We start from the raw sequence: 18,253 nt of genomic DNA on the forward strand, positions 1-18,253 counted from the left end.
CTACATATAATTACATGGTATCAGATGGCGAAAATACTCATGTCTGTTCTCTGTGTCCGGCTATGGCAACTACCGCTGTAGTGGCTGGGGTACAAGATATGCGCCGATACTCCTGACCTGAAGTGGTATCGCGATTAAGCGCTGTCAAAATCAAATGCCGAGTAAAACCTCCGTACGCGCCTGGGCAAAAGCCACAAAACAATGTGCCGAAAGATATCCCTGAGCTGTGCTGGAAACAAAAAGGTCTAGAACATGAACCCTGAACCTGGATCGTGAAGGCGGAAGGTCAGGGGCTGGAGATACGTTGACCGTGCACTGATAGGCAAGCCACATACGAGTACACCAGCCGAACCACTAGCCACAGTTCATCACCCACTGTAGCCGATCTGTCAGCACCAAATATTACGTGCTCCGTCGCAGGCTCATCTCAATCGAAATCCAGCGTCCAAAGTGGCAAGGCGTAATGCCAGGCAACGTCCACCGCCTTTCTCCAGCTGCCTGATCTCTGCCAATGCCAATCATCATCATCCATTAGCTGGCTAAACTCTCACAATTCCCACTTCCCTAAAACCCACTGCTGCAGGAGTGCTGTGCCAATTGCTGGCCCACGAGCTCGAGAAGTCGAACCATGACTGTAGAACCAAGCGGGCGCCAGGCCCCGGCCGAGTCGGTTGCATCGGCTTCGGAGCGCACGCCGTTGTTGGGATCCGGCGCGTCAGAGTCACGCACAGACGGCAGTGGATTGACGGGGGCGGCGGCGGCAGCGGCGGCGATTCTGAGACGGCATCAGCGCAGTGAGAGCGAGAATGAGCGGCTGCTGGCCGGCAACGACGACGATGATGATGGCGACAGTGGCAATGGCCAGGAGGAGGAGACGACGGCCGTGGCCGAGGAAGTGTCCTTCGCCAAGCTATGCCTCATCATGGGAACCGCCTACCTAGGCGTCTTCCTCGGGGCAATCGATTCGTCCATCATCGCCACGCTCTCGGCGCCCATCTCGAGTGAATTCCAGTCCCTCAGTCTGCTCTCATGGCTTGCAACTGCGTATCTCATCTCCAATGCGGCGTGCCAGCCCATCTCGGGTCGTCTGACAGACATCTTTGGCCGAGGCCCGGGCTTAGTCGTTAGCAACTTGTTCTTTGCAGCTGGCAATCTCATCTGCGGATTAGCCCAGAACTCCAGTGTCATGATTTTCGGTCGTGTCATCGCGGGTATCGGTGGTGGCGGCCTGATGAGCATCTCGACCTTTCTGGGATCCGACTTGGTTCCCTTGCGCAATCGTGGTGTTGTCCAAGGCATTGGAAACATATCCTACGGCTCAGGGGCCATGATGGGAGGCATCTTTGGCGGACTGATGAACGACCACACCAAAATGGGCTGGAGGCTGGCTTTCCTCATTCAAGTCCCTCCCGCGATTCTCTCCGCCATAGCCGTGGCTATCCTCGTCAGGGTGCCACCAAAGCAGTCCAACAAGTCTTACCTTGCACGAATCGACTTTGGCGGCGTCTTCTTCACGGTGTCCTTCCTGGTTCTCCTACTGCTCGGCGTCAATGCTGGCGGAAATCTCGTGCCTTGGATCCATCCCCTGCCTCTTACGACGATCCCGCTTTCCATTGTGGCGTTTGTTGGCTTCATCTGGTGGGAGAGCAGAGCGATGCAGCCCATCATCCCAGTTAGGCTCCTCCTCGACCGTACCTTATTGTCTGCCTGCTTGTGCAACTTTCTTGCTACCATGGTTACCTTGTCAGGCATCTTCTATGTTCCTCTATACCTCCAGGTTCGTGGCGACTCACCAACAGTTGCAGGCCTGAAATTGCTGCCTTCGCCTGTTGGTATCTCCATTTGCTCTGTCGGAGCCGGTTACATTATGAAGAAGACTGGTCGGTACATCCGGCTGGGCATTAGCAGCATGCTAATGGTCATTGCTGGAATTCTGTTCTTCGCGTCGCAGAACGAAACCAGCCCAGGATGGGTGACGATGGTGGCTTTCTTCCTGGTGGGCGGAGGTTATGGTGCCATGTTGACAACAACTCTGCTAGCATGCATTGCGGCGGTTGATCACTCACAACAGGCTGTCATCACATCAGCGACCTGTGCGTTCTGTCCCTCCCCATAGATCAAATGATGAAATGCTAACTGGTATAGATCTTGCCCGAAGTCTGGGTGGTACGATTGGCATCACAGCCAGCTCAGCTGTCTATCAGAACGTGCTCAACGCTCGCTTGTGGCAGCGATTCGGTGATGAGCCGCATGCTGCCGAGATCATTCAAAAGATCCGTGATGACCTGAACTTCTTGAAACACCTGCCATTAGGATGGCATGATGGGGTGTTGAAGTCGTTTATGGAGGCGTTTAGGGGCGTCTGGTTAACAATGCTCACCTTGGCCATTGGTGCTCTCATCTGCGTATCGCTCATGAGACAGCACACACTCCACGAAACTCTCTCTAGGCGATGAGCGTGACAGGCTGCCACATTTGACGGAAAATAAGAATATGCTTGCCAAGCGCTAGTAGATAGCTCTTTGGGCTCTTTGGGCTCTTTGGCGCTTGCCAGCTGTGATACTATGGAACCAGGATTCATTCAACAACTACTACATTCGATAGAATTGGATATATGGTTTCGCAAACAGGCAGGCATTCACATATTGGGAGTAAAGAGCAACTCGAAGCAGCAACTTTCTCAGAACGGACATATACGTGTATTGGTTGAACATTTGGTACTACTGGCTTATTGTTCAATGCTCACTCGTTCACTGACCCGTTCTTGCCTTTGACGAGCACGATATAGATATAAAACGGTCGCTCTTGCCCTAGCTCTAAGAGATATTATAGTAGTGTTCGAAACCAGAAAGAAACAGGATTCTTGCTTAATTCATCTATTCATCATAATATTATTGCCATGTCGAAGTACGCTTCCGGCTATGAGCTGACGCCGATCGAACAAAACGGCATGAGACAGTACAAACGTATCGCCATTATTCTTCGTCTACTTCTAACGGAACATGACTATGATAGGGAGACTCAGACGGTTCAGTGGGAGATTCTAGAGGCCTTCAGGGAAGCCACAGAGGCGTGGCCATTCCTTTGCTGCAGTGTTGGAGCGGATAAAGATGGGAAGTTGACACTGCTGGGCACGCCAGCCATGATTATTAAGGATGCGCAATCTGAGCTGCTTGATGCCCATGGTCGTACCAGAATCGACCCTAGATTCGAAGAGATGCGTTCACAGCTGGATTCAAATTCCTTGGGCGCTGATTTCTTTCGCTCGGAAGCGGGATTGAGTCTCACCACAGGGATGCCAACAGTGATGATCAAGCTTTCTCTTCTGAGCCGCTGCCTTGTGGTGGGATTTTCTTTCTACGAAGCCGTCTTTGACGGAGAGTTTATTGGTCGGTTCTTTTCCCGGCTGATTGACTTTACGTGGCATCGCGGTGACAACAACGGCCATATTTGGGACCGGACGACGTTTGTTCCATCGGCCGATATCGACCGAAATATGTTTTGTTTTTACAACTGGCGCTTAGAGCCACTGCCTCTGATCACGCCAAAGGACAGACTGGTTTGTCGGCTTATTGAATTCAAAAAGGCCTTCGTGACGGATCTGATTGGACGTATTCGACAGGAGGTAGGTAACTCCGCTCCTGGATGCAAGGACGAATACTCCGTTGTTGCCATGCTGTGGGTTACAATTGTACATGCGCGGATTTTGAAAGACAGGATCGGGGCTTGGGACACTGCAAGGCTCAACATCCTACTTCCTGGACAGCCGAACGCAACACGAGGGGAGGCGTATGACTGGAATTACTTTGGCAACTCGACGGTGCCCACTGTGGCCCAGCTCAGCGTTCCTCGTCTACTCTACTTCGCCAGCGACGACGGATCCCATGGTTTCCAGGGCGAGATCGAGCCTAAATACACCGTCAGAGGGCTCGCTGATGCGGCTAAAGCAATTCACTATGCAATCAACAAGGTGGACGGCACCTACGTGCGGCGTCTCATGGGCGCCAAGAAGACCCTGCACCCCAGCCTCGACTTGGCGGCATACAACCGGGGCATCGACCGCCACAGGACCGGCATGGTATTCGAGGACTGGAGCGGCTACTCTAGCTACCAGAACCAGGTGATCGGAACGCCGTACACGAGAGGCTATGCGGAGGCATTCCTGCCATGCGCGGATGACAAGGAGGAGGGCAAGATTGTGTTGCTGCCGCAGCGGCGAGGCCCGGTTGCCAGCGAAGACGAGATTGGCTGGGCGACGTGGGTTTGTCTAGACGTTGAGGAGATGCCTCGTGTGCTGAGGCAGCTGAATAGGCAGGGTTGGATCATGGGGGAAGCTGCTCCGTTTAGAAATACGAGGAGAAGCCTGTAAATGATTCTGGATAATACGGGGTTGAGGAGATTTCGAGGTCGTTTAGGTTACGAGGCACTTGCTGGGTTAGTACGAGCATTGTATGGAGTACCCTTTACTATGTATAGTCTACCTCAGGTAATGGCTTACTTTGGATGCCAAAGTACTAAGGTATCAGGTATTGCCTACAAGTAGTAATAAGTACGAAGCAAAAAAAAAAAAAAAAAAAAGAGATGCCTGTTTTTGCATGATATATTGGCTTTACTCGGATAATGGAGCCGTATCAGGTCATGTCTGGAATAAGTGTCTCATTTCAGAGGTCATGGGCCAATGACGTAGCGGTTACAAAGCCCGATCAAATGCAAAACACTCAGCGATTGAAATAGCCCAGTGCTGTGCTGTAAACAATAGCCTCTACAGTAGCATGTACCGACTGCGGGACGCATTGCCGAGACCCGCCGGAATAGGGCGGAGCCACAACAAGCTGGTTGAATTTTCGTTGACGCTTACAGTATATGCCCCTTTGTTTCGTAATAGTAACGAGGTGGAATTAAGAGTTTTGAGTGAATAAAAAAGAAAGAATAGATGCATAATTCCTAAAATGCCAAGTATGCATAAGGTACATACTTCCAAATCATCATCGTCATGAGCATCATCATCTACAGGAACCGAAAGCGAAAGTTTCCCAAAGTGCCTTGGCGGGTGGCGCAGCCCCAACCGCACGCGCCCCATCCCATCCCAAAGTAAGCCCGCGCGGCTGTGGCTGTGGCTCAGGCTCTCAGGCTCGAATCAAATCAACAGAACAGCAGTCCGGTTCAGCGCAAGTCTCCAGCCGGTTGCCATGCCGCAACGCGTGGCTCCCAGAAGCTGACCCAGGCCAGACCCTCCCCCTCCATCCTGCTTGCTATCGATCGCTCTTCTATTCGCCTGGTCGGTAAACAATGCAAGTATTTTCTCTTTCTTTCATAATCCTGCTCAGCTCCATTTAGAGCCTTGTTTATTATTTGTTTCCCCCCTCCCCTTTCATACCCGTCGTTTCCGTTTCGTTTTTTTTTTTTTTTTTGGTAAATAAATTCGAAATTGCAGACGAGGTCCTGTTATTTAAAGTCCCGCCATTATCAGCTTACCGGCCCTACTTTACCCAACTCGATAGCCGCTGACGGACGGCCAACCGCCATCCCGCTCAGCCTCAGTCTTGCTAGCTTCAGGGCCAGGCTCTTCGACCTTTTTTCGCTTCGCAGATCTCCCGGGTTGCGGGCACAGAAAACAAAAGAGACGCCGCCTCTCTCTCTCTCCGTCTCACATACATCTCTCTGTGGTTATCCTTAAATTTTTTAACGCCTCTGTCGAACCATCATCGCCCGCCACTTGACATTACTCGCATAACCAACCCCTCTGTCGACGACGACTCTCGATCGCTGACGTCGGCACCATGGCGCTCTTCGAGATTGACCCCCAGCTTCTCCCGAACCTGAAGCTGGGCCTGCACTCGTTTCAGATCATTCTGGGCTTTTTGGCGTGGTGCTTGGAGATTGCCGTCTTCCGCGGTGATACTTCGAGGATTGTGGGCTTGAACGGATGGACCTTTGCAGTGGTGAGTTTGCGCACACAAGTTTTTGTCGTCACATGGCAAAAAGGACTCGGTCGCTGACTTTTTTGCCCCTCCCCTTTTTGCAGTGCTTCCTCTCCATCCCCGGATGGATCTATCTTATCATGACCCCTCGATTCGAGCGTACTCGTAGATTCGCCAACCCATACGTCATGCTCGGTGTCGATGGCCTGTTCATCGTCCTGTGGCTCTCTGCCTTTTCCACCCAAGCAGCCTATAACAGCTCTGGCCAATGCGGTGGCAGCTGTGGCATCAGCAAGGCTATTGTTGCTGTCGGAGTGTTTGTTACGTATGTATATATTCATCCCTATGTCAACTATTTGCGCCACCAGGCTAACCCATGCTTCCTATGACTATAGTCTCCTTTGGATTGGAACGGCCTTCCTCAGTGCCTACACCCTGCAGTACTACAACTTCCACGGCGCCCTTCCTGGCTACGACAGCCGCAAGATTGGCGGTAGCGACAACATCGACCCTGACAAGGCTGCCTTTTCCATGGCACCTCACGACGAGGAGGCTTACGAGCGGGTCAACATGGACGATCATGATGCTCCAGGCTACGACGACCACCACACCACCATGAACAGCCGCTACGGTGACAACACTCCCTACAACGCCGACGACTTTGACGATCCCAACCGCTACGGCGCTCTCCCCCCTCGAAGCAACAGCGGCCCCCTTTTCGACAGCGAGACTGAGTACCACGGCAGCAATCTCGGCAGCAACCTCAGCACCGATTTCGGCACACACAAGACACCCTCGCCCGGCCCCTACAGCGGCAGACACTCAGACACCTATGCTGATGGCCCGGTGCAGTTCCCGTCCGCCGACTATGATCGGATAGAACATTAAAGAGGGGAAGATATAGGGCAAAGGAGGAAAGCACATTGGCAGGCACAAAGACAAGGATATATGATGACGGTAGCGGGCACTATCAATGACTTGGACACACACAAACCAAACTACATAAACCGGGAGGAGGGGTCTCTGGTGGGCCTGGATGCTTATGCTTGCTTGGGGTAGAATATCTCTACGGCGTTGAGGGCATCCCGATTTTTTTTTCCTCTTGTTTGGACATCTGTAACATGATGAAACGTTGATGAGATACCAGGTGTATATAGAACGGCCGGAAACTGCACACGAAATGTAATTTGTATTTTTTTTTTTTTTTTTCTCTTCATTTTGCACTTCTTTTTCTGTTTGAAATCTTCAAATTATCAAGGAAAATTACCGTAGCTGGGATTCCATTTCGGAAGAGATGAAGAAAAGTAAAGCCTTTTGTCTTGATATTCAAATAAACATCCTCCCAACGCCGTGATTTAATAATGCACCGTCTTGGTCTTTGCAGCCCATATACATTTGCTGGAAATAAGAGAAAAAAACAACCCAGTAATATGAATCATCCCACATCCATCTTTTTTATGCCGATGCCTTCAACTTCTTCAATCGCTTCGCGATATCCGCCGCCGTCTGCTGCATGGGGTTGAGCTTAGGATCCCTCGCCATGGCCCTCGTGTCGTCTCCGTACTTGGCCACCAGTTTCTCCAGCCACTCCGTCTCGCGCTCGCTCAAGTATCTGACTTTGGGCGGCGCCGGGTTCTTCGCCTCCTCAATGAGCGACTTGACTACATCTGTCGTGCCGACGCCATCGTCATTGATACCGCCCCATTCTTCGTGGTCGTCGCCGTTGTCTTCCTCGCCGGACGAATCAATCTCGTTGAGAGGGTCGTTGAGGGGGTTCGCCTTGCGGCCTAGCACGCGGATAATGTTGCCCTGAGCGTCGCGCTCGACTTTCGCCTCTGAAAGGACGCCCTTTTCGGCGGCTGCGATGGCAAAAGGGTCGGATCTTGAGGTTTTGGGGGCAGCAGCGTCTGATGATGATGCGGAGGCGAGCTTCTTCTCAGTGCCGCCGGTGGGAGTTTTTAGTCGTGCGAGGAGGCCCAGTCGGCGGTAGTTTTGCGCCAGCGTTTCCTTCTTGTCCCTACAATTCAAATAAAAAAGCAATTAGTCAATGAAATCCTTCTTTCGTAGTTTTTATGAGATGAGACAAAGGGGAGTGGAAGGCGTACCAGTTTTTCGCAATGACGGAGTTGCCGCGGGGATTGAGAATCTTTTTCGTGGTGTTTGACTGGCGGACGGGCGCGCGGCCGGAGCGGCGCTTCTTCTTCTGGAGTTCGCGACCCATTGCTACGGTGTAATGGGAATGTGACTTGACTGGAGGATTTAGGGAGTGTTGTTGTCGTTTTGACGTTCGGCTTGGGTGATGGAGAGGTTGGATGGACGCCGCCCAAATTTTTTGGTATCGGGTCTTATCGATAAGGATGGATGGAGCTGCTATGCCTGATTTGAGTCGCGGGATTGCGCCAGAATTGTGAATGAGCGCCGTGATTTCTTTGACGGGGTGAAATTTATTTCACAGGTTTTAAAGTCTGAATTAAAGAAGTATTTTCATGTTTGTAATTGAAAAGGCGATTTCATGCGGGTATATTTACTGGATGCGCATGTAGCATCTAGTATGCGACCTGAATGAAACTTTCACAAAGGCCGTTCTATACCTAGGTAGAGGAGGTATCATTGAATCGTCAAATATTACATGCTCGTTATTTACAATCTATTCGTTCTTTTTTTTCTCCTTTTCTCATTCCTCTTCCTCAAGCCTCATCGATTATTGAGGGGCGGGCGCCTTGATGGCCTCAACGATCTTGTTCTGGAACTTCTCGGGCTCGGTAGTGCTGGCCCAGCGGTCGATAACCTTGCCGTCACGGCCGATCAAGAACTTCTCAAAGTTCCACTTGATCCTCTCGAGACCAAGCAGACCAGGCTTCTCCTTCTTCAGCCACTGATACAGGGGGTGCGCATCGTTGCCGTTGACGTTGATCTTGGCCATGACGGGGAACGTCGTCTTCTGCTCCAGCGAGCAAAAGTTCTGGATCTCCTCGTTGCTGCCGGGCTCCTGGCCGCCGAACTGGTTGCAGGGGAAGCCGATGACGGTGAAGTCGTCGGGGTACTCCTTCTTGAGGGCCTGGTAGACGGACTCGAGGTTCTTGTACTGGTAGGTGAAGCCGCACTTGGACGCCGTGTTGACGACCAAGACGACCTTGCCCTTGTAGTTGGCCAGAGGGACTTCGGTGTCGGCGGCTGTAAGAAAAAAAAGGCACACTCGTTAGCGGGAAAAGTTGTTCAACGGGCTTGTAAGCAGATCGATCGTAATCTGGCGCAATAGCGGGGCGGTAGCTATCGGCTTAGATGCGTGCGGGCGATGGATGGGAATGGAGGGGCTTTGGAGGGAAAATGTCGAAAGCTTACCGTCGAGCACCGTGAAGTCGAAGAAGTTGGTAGCAGAAGACATTGTGGAAGAGAGTCTGTTGCGAGAGGCTGCGGGATGAGACTGGACGCGATGTTGATGCAAGATCGAAGTCGAGGCTGCAGGCCGGACCGCGCCAGAATATAAAGAGAAACTCCTCAAGTCAGTCCACTGGTGACGTCTTGCTGCTAGTGGCGCTCGGCGTATTGCTTCAAAACGGCCTGTGTCGCAGCTCCGGGGTTTCGGGCCCAGCGGTGTCCGCCTCAGCACGCGGGAAGTCAATTTGGAATTTGCGAAATGGGACATTTTCCGTGTCCCGCGGGAAGTCACAGAGCCAATCGTTTAATTTGAATTAAGCAAAGACAGGTGATGCTGTTATTGTTTGCCCTCAGCCTTGCGGAGGTCCGACGAATGCATATGCTGGAGCGAGGGCCATGAGTTCATCAACTAGCATTTTCAGCCTCGGCATGGCCCCACGGTGGAGAGCTGGACAAAGGGTTTTTCAAGACGCAATCTCAAATACCTGCCGGATCGGAACACTGAGTTTGTCCGCTATTAAGATTGATAACCCCGCACCTGGTGCTGGTGTGATTTGAACTTGATTTTTCGTTTTGGTTTATTAATCTAGCAAGTTCTAGGCATCGTTGCGGTGCAGACTTTCGGCGAGTCGTGGCAAATCATCCTGTCTGATACAAAGGGCAGCCACCTGACGTAGCCTTTTGAATTGCCGGGAAGGCTAAAGAATGCTCAATGGAAATAGGAGTTCCACAGGGTCCTCGTTAGCGCTTTAGCCAGGCACACTCAAGTCCGTATGACAGTGGCGATCAGCAGTGGACAATGAAGAGGCGTTTTTGTAGCACCACAAAGTAAGCTCATGCCTGTGGGGGTGCGTTCCTTAGATACTGTAAAAGAGTAGTACGGGTAGAAATTGCCAAGCATTGCTACTGGGTAGTGTATGGATCTCCCTTTTCTCTCGAAGATGTTAGTTTGATGGTGGTTAAGCTAGTCTTCTAATAGACAGAGTGCTGACCTCAAATATGGAATCGATGTTGCTTTTGGGATTAATCACATGCTAGTATTGCAACAACAGTTTTGTCAGTGAGCTGCATCGCGGGTGGTTCTCCGGGCAGAGAGTAAACCAAACATCCAAACTCGAATAATTCACAAGGACAACATCTGAACCAGTAATTTATAAATGGCGTAGTTGTGTACTCGTACCTATCTGTTACAGCCGCCTGCTTCTATCTTTGGAGCTCTCACATCTACTCCCAGAAGTTGAGGGTAGAGCTAGCTTACGTCATTGCTCCATGACTTCAAGACCCACCGCCCTGAGCAGCTCAAGCATTCAACTTGAACGTTCCCCTTGCGTTTGCATCTGCATCCGTGCAAGTAGAAACCCGTAGCTAGCCATGGAAGAAAAGAGAAACATAGTCATTGTCGGTATGTGTCTCCTTATCCGTCCATCCCCCAACCTAGATGGGCAATTATCGCACTACTGTTGAAGTTGCACGTTACAATTAAAATAAACATACGCCTTCAACGCCCACGCTTAAAGGATCATTCCAACAATCCCGCACAGACGTTTAGTTTTAGTGAGGCTTGCAGCGCTAAATCGCTAACGAACGATCCAATGCTCTAGGAGGCGGCATCATCGGCTGTACAACCGCCTACTATCTGACCCGCCACCCAAAGTTCAACCCTGCTCTGCACACCATCACCCTTCTAGAAGCCGCTCCGTCTGTGGCAACTGGTGCTTCGGGCAAGGCAGGCGGCCTTCTTGGGCTCTGGGCCTACCCGGCGTCTCTTGTTCCGCTGTCCTACGGGCTTCATGCAGAGCTTGCCGCTGAACACGATGGAGCCAGCCGCTGGGGCTACCGTAAGCTGAAATGCGGCAGCATCGAGGCCGTAGTTACGAAAAAGAAGCTTGGCGAGCTCCAGAAATCTGCAGATGAACATGGCAAAGAATGGGAGAAGCTTCCAAAGCAGGATGAGGCCGCCATGGAGCTGCTCCAGGACGAAGAAATGCCCGCAGACTTGGACTGGATAGACAGAGAAGTGGTCCGGGGGTGGGCTGAGATGGGGTCTCCGGGAGCTACAGAGACTGCTCAGGTTCATCCGTATCACTTCACAACGTCAATTGCAGAGCTGGCTCAGAAGGGGGGTGCTACCATTAAGACGAATATAAAGGTGACAACACTCATCACCACAAAAACTAGCGTCGAAGGAGTCGAGATTCTGGACCGGACAACCAATGAAGCTGGCAAGATTACAGATGTCACCGATATCATTGTCGCAGCTGGTCCGTGGACTGGTCGAGTGCTTCCCCGATCCAAGGTCGAAGGCTTGAGGGCGCATAGCGTCGTCTATGATGTCAACGTCAGTGCGTATGCCGTGTTCACAGATATTGAACTGCCGCCAGACTTTATCCCCGAGCATCGGGCAAAGTTGGGACAGAAGAGACAACACAAGGGTAGAGTAGATCCCGAGATCTACGCCAGACCCTTTGGTGAGGCATATGCTTGTGGTAAGTGAATTGAAAGGGAAGACTGCCGCCTGAAGACGAAAATGTGTTGATTGTTACTTCAGGTGAGCCAGACAGCGTCGTGCTGCTGCCAGAAACGGCCGACCTGGTTCAATTCGATGAGGCCTACTGTGACGATATCATCTCTTATTTCGCAACAGTGAGTCCCGTACTAGCGGCCGCGCCTATCAAGGCCAAACAAGCCTGCTACTTGCCTCGACACATTCGGTTTGGACAAGAGAGCGGGCCTCTCATAGGGCCAACAGTGACTCCCGGCCTATGGGTTGCTGCCGGTCACACTTGCTGGGGGATTCAGAATGGTCCGGGAACCGGGAAGCTAATGTCTGAGTACATATTTGATGGCGAGGCCAAAAGTGCCAATGTTGCCAGCTTGGATCCACGAAAGTTCAAGGTCTGATGGAGTTGCGATTGCATATCAAATCATCCACATATTTATAGACCGTATTTTCCGATAGACAGCGTCTTAGCAACGATGCGATGATTCGTGTTCAGTTATGACTTTATCGAAGTACTAGCGAATCCATCACTTTATTTGTATAGTGATAAGACATAGCGGAGGGTTTTTGGCGCGACATCGTCATTGTCCGAGCGCTCACGACATTTTTATATTTGCCAAAGGAATTTCTTACCCATGGTTCGCGAGGTCTAGCTGTAATGTGCGGGGTGCGCAGTCAAAGGCTTATTACTTTGACAGATCTGCCTTGTGCTATGCCTGTTGGCCAACGAAATCGCCCAGCCTCGTGTAACCGCCAGCAACCACCAATAACAGAGGCTCGCACTCGGATTGGGCATTGGTATTTATGAGACCCACTCCATCTATATATATATCCTAGGTAGGTAGTACTTATCCGTTGATGCCTAAGACCGTACCTTGTTCTTTGGATCTTGGTCTTTGCCTCACACATCCCGCAAAAAGCATCATGTCTTTCGGTTTCGGAATAGGCGATTTTATCGCTGCGGGGGAGCTTTGCTGGAAGCTCTACTCACAAGTATACAAAGTTTCTAGAGATGCACCCGAAGAGCTCCGTGGACTTAACCAAGAGCTCGGAAACCTCCACAACACCATCCAGTTGCTCATCGAAGAGCTCAAAGACGAAGACTCAGTGTTGAAACACTCTGGAGATGTTCGGGTCAACCTTGTTAATCGCGTCATGTCGCAATCAGAAGAAACACTCAAAAAGATGCAGCAGCTATCCAAGCGTTATGCAGAGCTCCAAGCGCCAATTAAGGGACGAGAAAAACGACTCAATCCGCGCATTTATTGGGATCGATTAAAGTACTCACAGGAGCTTCACACTATCAATGATCTACGCGCCAAAGTGAGGGAGCTTCTTATCAGCTTCGAAAAAAACGCCATGTGCTAAATGATCATAGATAATGCTTCATAACTCTCAACTCACCCTTACTTTGCAGGGTGCTCAAAAGTGAGTGCCTTCTACCAAAAGATATCTAAATAAAGTGATCTAATGGTCAAAAGTTCATCTTTGGAACGCATAGAGAAACAAAATACACAGACCGACAAAAAGCTAGATGAGCTGCGACAGCTTCTCGTGTCTGATCGCGCTCCGCGGGATCGACCGATGCTTACAGCTCCTTTGGACACAAATGCTTTGATGGAGTTGACAGACGCATTTCTACAGAAGGCAGAATTTGACAATCGTCCTTGGGCATCGATTGGCATTGATAGCTGGCTTCAAATAGGTCAATGGTGGCTCATGAAGGTGAAGTGTAAAAGTATTCTGCCAAAATATACTCATCACTAATGAGAGAGTAGGCAGAGTCACAACTGGGGGCCGCTCCAGAATCTAACGAATACAATGGTACATATAATCAAGGGTTCATAAATCTATTGAAAGCATGTTGGATATTGACCGACATGATTGCCATACATCCCCAGCGGACTCACATGGGCTCATCGAATGACCGTCGCGCGTATCACATTCAGCGTCTTACTCAAGCAAGTATAATAAAATGATACGTCTAAGTCATTTTTTACTAATTGAAATTTATTAAGGGAGCAACATCTAAACTCAATACCCTTTCCAGAATTAACTTCCAGCTGAAGGATCTCTTGACATGCAATTTGGATATTTGGAATCTGCCCCCGTCTACGGCTCTCACCCCCCGTCGTCGCAACACAGGCGATCAGCCTGAGCTAAAATGGCAAACACGCAATGGAGAAATATTATTCCAAAAGTAGGGCTGCCAGAAATACTTGATGATCAACTGCTAAGCAGAAGTTCACAGATTTGCCGAGTACCAAGACGACGAGCGTGATCCGCCAGTCGAGTGTGTAGTGATCATTGTGATGCCGAGCGAGCAATTTATGAATGCACTCTCATTAAATTTGATTGTGCAAAACTCCTTAGGACAAGACATTTATAAGCGCCGATGTAAGCTTAGCGCCTTCTTTATGCTGTTAGGAAAGCTACTTATATTGTACCTCTGATAGCAACGTCTAATGCGTGCAACGACTCCTCGGATACGAAAGATCTTCCAATCAAGTTTTTTGCAGATCAAGGTTAGTATTCATCAATTCTTTTCGGAAAGTATAACATGTTAATACATTAGACATAGATAAGCGGTTCTTGGATTGCATTTTAAACTCTCTGCTTTTGTTTCAACATTCCCCAAACCCGCTTCCCATGGACGCATCCATGATATATTCAGCCGCACTTCTACATACCTGTATTGGTGCTAGAAAGTCTCTCCTTGACCGTACCTTTCAATCTAGTACCACAAATGAGGACATCGAGACCTTGACTCGATCTAGACAAGAACTTCAGATTCAACCGACAACGCATACATCTTCTATTCTTCAACAAATTGTTGATCGCATTGTTGAATACATCAAACGGTGTTCTGGGGGGTTTCCAACGGATTCTGATCGAATGTTTTGGATGCAAGTACACCACTGTAATTGGATATTGATCTACTGGCTCTGCGATACATTTGAAGCTTTCTCAGAGTTGTTCGAAGCTATCGGAATTCGCTCTCCGGATTTTCATCCAGTATCTAAAAACTGCTTCATAATATCCTCATTATTACGGGATGATACAGAATTTCCTCGAAAGTTTCTATCAGTTATGAATTTAAAGCTAGACTGGACCCTCAAGAACATTGATATTTTATTAGTTGCAATACGCTCTGATAATATTACTTTGTTAAATACAGCGGTAAAAAACACTGAGGGAGTCGAATCAACCGACTTGATCAAGGCATGGAGACTCGCATATACTCAGCTCAAATGGGATGCCATGGACGCCCTATTGTCAGCACCGAACGTAGATCTGTTTCTTTTTCTCCACGAAGCACTTCTCTGGTTGGTGGAAACTCATAGATGGGATAAACTACAGACGTTCTCAGACTTCCTTCGGCTAAGTGTCAGCAGCCTTGCTAATATGGATAATTCAAAGCCTCCTATATATGATCGGTTCAACCGCTATCTATATCACAGGATTGCGCATAACTGTGCTGAGCTCATATATGAAAACTTACATGACTTGGAGTTATTTCTTGATATTGTTCAACGATTAGGCGTCATGTATTTGACATCACCTAGAGGACATATTCAACTAGCAATATTACCAGCGTTAGCCTCTCGGAAGTTTTCCCCTTTGAAACTTCTATATGAGGAAGGCGACGTCTCATCTTCTCAGTCGGATATCAGTCTATTGATGTATGATACCCTTGGACTGAGATATATTTCACTAAAGAATACACTTCTGTATCATGTGAGTTCGTCTTATCCACTATCGCCGTTGGGTGTGGCAATAGCTTTTGTTTCGGATTTGGAAATTGTCGAATACCTTTGCCGAACCGATACTTTTTTGACGAGACTTTGGTTCGATGAAACCTTACAAAACCTTCATCTCACTACCTCTATTGCAGATGCTCGAAAACAAAATTGTAATATGAAAGGAATATTCTACCAATTATATACTGGGAAAGAAGGGAAACTCCGGCTCGATAAATTGGACGGACCCATTCACGGGGAGAAAATTTATAGACCAGTCGCTAAGATCTGGCAGACGACGGGGCGTATCATATTTGAGGGCGACTGTCGACACCTCTATAACATCGCTGATGTGTCTTCTGGATTGACGTGGCAAGCGATCCAAAATGCGCTCTACCCGGCCGAGTTGAAGGATGCTCCCATTCCATTGGCAACAACGTGGCCTGAGCCTCTTTCAACACAGGAAAGTTGGGATCATTGGCGATTGAAGGTAATTGACATCCTTGAAAAAGCCTGGGGCACCGACTAGTTTTCTATCCATTCCTAACCCACCATCCGTCTCTTCTCCTATCTCCTCTTTTCGGCGAGAGAATTATCAAATATCCTTTTCTTGATTCTGCAGCCTTGGCTCAGGTCCTATGATCTTCAAAGCTGCGTAATACCAGCTATGGCTCTTCAGCTTCATATCCCAAGTTGCATCCGGTCGTCAATCCACGCCCATCATCCGCCCCCGCCGGACAAGCCGCTTCGCATCCAGATTGAGGGGCCGCTTGTGTCTACACAACAGCTTCTTCCAAACGAGCCGTGGCATTTTAATGAATTTCTTCCGCCTTACCACACAAGCAGGGGACAGAAAAAGCGAGACTACAAAGTGAATAAGTGCATATATTCAGTAATATAAGCACCCGACTAGCTCATTAAGTGGTGCTTTTGTAGGGGAATGCCCAATATTCAGCCAGCACCTAAGTTTTACAATATATCTACGATAGCATTTACTAGAGAAAGTATCAATATAATAGCAGTTACTAGAAAAATATAGATATAATGGTAGCTACTAGAGAAATGTAGATACAGTAGTAAATATTGGCGACATATAGCTATAGTAGCAGATACCTCAAAAGTAGGCGTATGATTTAATTCGTGGTGTTCGAAATCTTCTTAGTCTCGCTTTTTCTGTCCCCTGCTTACCACAGCCATCTGGGCCATCGCTCGCGAAGCTGCGCACCGAGCTATATACGGCTCTGCCGCTCACCCCGATATCGAAAATGACCTCGTCGTGCGTGGCGAGTATCTCGGCTGGATCAGAGAAACTATAGAGTGAGTTCCAGGCCCAGATGCATAGAGAATTTGCTTGGCCCTGTTCGCTCGATCGTGACTAACGGCAATTCTCATTGCAATTGGTCTTAGTCAAATAGACTACTACGGCGTTATATTCAATCACTTGGTCCCACCTGGGGATGCAGATCCCGAAGTGCTCCAAATAAACATCATTGAGATGGACGAAGACGAAGGCGAATATGCAAACGCGTGCCTCCCATTTGCGGTGGATTGGAAGGAATTCACCAGTAAAAGGATCCTTGCGGTGCCCAGATGCTGCCAAATTAGACAACGTACTACTGATCGTTTAAGAATTAATGAAGGAGTCAGGATAAGGGATGAGGAGGCGAAGGAGGAGGCAGCCCTCATAGCTTCTGATGCAGAGGGCGTATCCATCGGATATATGGGGTCGCAGATAATAGAGAAAAAGGCTACAAGATGAGCGATTCAGTCGTATGAACTATTAGATCTCCGGACTGTCCTCCCTGCCGCAAAAAAGTGAGCATTGATGGTATCACAGCCAAAGATACGCGTCACTTACAGTGGTAGAACTTACCTATGCATAAGACATATAGATAACTGTTGTAGCTTCTTGTTTCTGCTGCAAATGTACATGCTCCATCTATCTTGACCACTTTATGTTGGATGTAAGTGCTCATACATACCTGTATACATGTATCCGAGTCATGTGTTTGCAGCGGGCTGTTTGGATACAACGTTATAACAAGCCACCCAAACTGCATCAATATGGGTTTTTTTTCTTATTATTAACTATGCTCTTCTGTCAATTCCTCTCATCACATGATGCTTCAAGCTTAATATGTTCAGCTGCTGTCAAACTTAACTGCAAGCAAACAGGCGGAGTGCTGCCCCACGCGGACCGCTCTGCGGACCGGTCCACCATGCCCAGAAATGGAGGGGTCGGTATCAACCTAGTATAATCGCATCACCGGCTCTGCATCGTCTGCAAAGCCAAATTTAACATCAAGCGTCTCTGCCGAAGTCGTCTGCCGGATGAATCTCCAGGGATCTACGCGCGAGGTCGCGTCCCGGGGGGAAGAGACGCGTCTGGCGGCCGATTGTCGTCGGGGATGAACTCGCTAGGCCTCCCGGATGATCGCCGCCCAAGCGCCCGGATAGCCGCGGCGTTTCGCCTCTCTTTGAGCTTGCGATGAGCGGAATACCGCCGATTCTTTGTGATCTCGACCATGCTCAACTCCAATTTCGACTCTCAAGTCACGCTTGGCGAAAGGTAAGCGGTAGCCGGCACTACTACTCCGTTTGGGATATCGGTGCCGTCTGCTATCTCCATCTTCATAAGGATGTAAGCTAATCTCTCTTAAGGCATCATAGAAGTTGAGTCATCATGCAGGGCGAGATGTTGGCAGGACCAAGAT

General features: G+C 49.3%; 8 protein-coding genes across 8 annotated transcripts; 6 read left to right on the top strand and 2 right to left on the bottom strand.

Moving 5' to 3' along the window:
* Positions 1 to 628: 628 nt before the first annotated feature.
* M431DRAFT_2998 (hypothetical protein) lies at positions 629 to 2,456 on the top strand (the record flags this gene model as incomplete). The annotated part of the gene is made up of 2 exons (XM_024914150.1): positions 629 to 2,093; positions 2,146 to 2,456. The coding sequence occupies 2 exons, from the start codon at positions 629 to 631 to the stop codon at positions 2,454 to 2,456; spliced, it is 1,776 nt and encodes a 591-aa protein (XP_024777637.1).
* Positions 2,457 to 2,899: 443 nt separating this feature from the next.
* Positions 2,900 to 4,369, top strand: M431DRAFT_77190 (hypothetical protein; the record flags this gene model as incomplete). The annotated part of the gene is made up of 1 exon (XM_024922544.1): positions 2,900 to 4,369. The coding sequence occupies one exon, from the start codon at positions 2,900 to 2,902 to the stop codon at positions 4,367 to 4,369; it is 1,470 nt and encodes a 489-aa protein (XP_024777638.1).
* A 1,411-nt stretch (positions 4,370 to 5,780) lies between these two features.
* On the top strand, positions 5,781 to 6,809 carry M431DRAFT_78568 (hypothetical protein; the record flags this gene model as incomplete). Its single annotated transcript, XM_024922713.1, has 3 exons — positions 5,781 to 5,942; positions 6,026 to 6,246; positions 6,317 to 6,809. The coding sequence occupies 3 exons, from the start codon at positions 5,781 to 5,783 to the stop codon at positions 6,807 to 6,809; spliced, it is 876 nt and encodes a 291-aa protein (XP_024777639.1).
* Positions 6,810 to 7,376: 567 nt separating this feature from the next.
* On the bottom strand, positions 7,377 to 8,142 carry M431DRAFT_79818 (hypothetical protein; the record flags this gene model as incomplete). The annotated part of the gene is made up of 2 exons (XM_024922867.1): positions 7,377 to 7,938; positions 8,027 to 8,142. 2 exons carry the CDS (start codon positions 8,140 to 8,142, stop codon positions 7,377 to 7,379), a joined length of 678 nt encoding a protein of 225 aa, XP_024777640.1.
* Positions 8,143 to 8,418: 276 nt separating this feature from the next.
* M431DRAFT_505524 (hypothetical protein) lies at positions 8,419 to 9,506 on the bottom strand. Its single transcript, XM_024918652.1, has 2 exons — positions 9,264 to 9,506; positions 8,419 to 9,095 (listed from the first exon to the last, which is right to left on the bottom strand). Exons 1-2 carry the CDS (start codon positions 9,304 to 9,306, stop codon positions 8,623 to 8,625), a joined length of 516 nt encoding a protein of 171 aa, XP_024777641.1. The 5' UTR covers positions 9,307 to 9,506; the 3' UTR covers positions 8,419 to 8,622.
* Positions 9,507 to 10,670: 1,164 nt separating this feature from the next.
* M431DRAFT_78259 (hypothetical protein) lies at positions 10,671 to 12,200 on the top strand (the record flags this gene model as incomplete). Its single annotated transcript, XM_024922669.1, has 3 exons — positions 10,671 to 10,701; positions 10,901 to 11,785; positions 11,848 to 12,200. The coding sequence occupies 3 exons, from the start codon at positions 10,671 to 10,673 to the stop codon at positions 12,198 to 12,200; spliced, it is 1,269 nt and encodes a 422-aa protein (XP_024777642.1).
* Positions 12,201 to 12,723: 523 nt separating this feature from the next.
* On the top strand, positions 12,724 to 13,778 carry M431DRAFT_78538 (hypothetical protein; the record flags this gene model as incomplete). The annotated part of the gene is made up of 4 exons (XM_024922708.1): positions 12,724 to 13,122; positions 13,178 to 13,227; positions 13,281 to 13,524; positions 13,578 to 13,778. 4 exons carry the CDS (start codon positions 12,724 to 12,726, stop codon positions 13,776 to 13,778), a joined length of 894 nt encoding a protein of 297 aa, XP_024777643.1.
* A 3,595-nt stretch (positions 13,779 to 17,373) lies between these two features.
* M431DRAFT_354125 (hypothetical protein) lies at positions 17,374 to 17,877 on the top strand. The gene has a single exon (XM_024914501.1). The coding sequence runs from the start codon at positions 17,495 to 17,497 to the stop codon at positions 17,795 to 17,797; it is 303 nt and encodes a 100-aa protein (XP_024777644.1). The 5' UTR covers positions 17,374 to 17,494; the 3' UTR covers positions 17,798 to 17,877.
* The last annotated feature ends 376 nt before the right edge of the window (positions 17,878 to 18,253 follow it).

This window comes from Trichoderma harzianum, assembly GCF_003025095.1.
Source record: "Trichoderma harzianum CBS 226.95 unplaced genomic scaffold M431scaffold_3, whole genome shotgun sequence".
In the NCBI taxonomy this organism is placed as follows: domain Eukaryota; kingdom Fungi; phylum Ascomycota; class Sordariomycetes; order Hypocreales; family Hypocreaceae; genus Trichoderma; species Trichoderma harzianum.

Bases quoted from the DNA above. Each gene is read 5' to 3' on its own strand.
- M431DRAFT_505524 (XM_024918652.1), bottom strand. From the start codon at position 9,306: ATGTCTTCTGCTACCAACTTCTTCGACTTCACGGTGCTCGACG. The intron at 9,096-9,263 runs GTAAGCTTTCGA...TTTTTCTTACAG, and splicing joins CGACTTCACGGTGCTCGACG to CCGCCGACACCGAAGTCCCT.
- M431DRAFT_354125 (XM_024914501.1), top strand. From the start codon at position 17,495: ATGTTGGATGTAAGTGCTCATACATACCTGTATACATGTATCCGAGTC.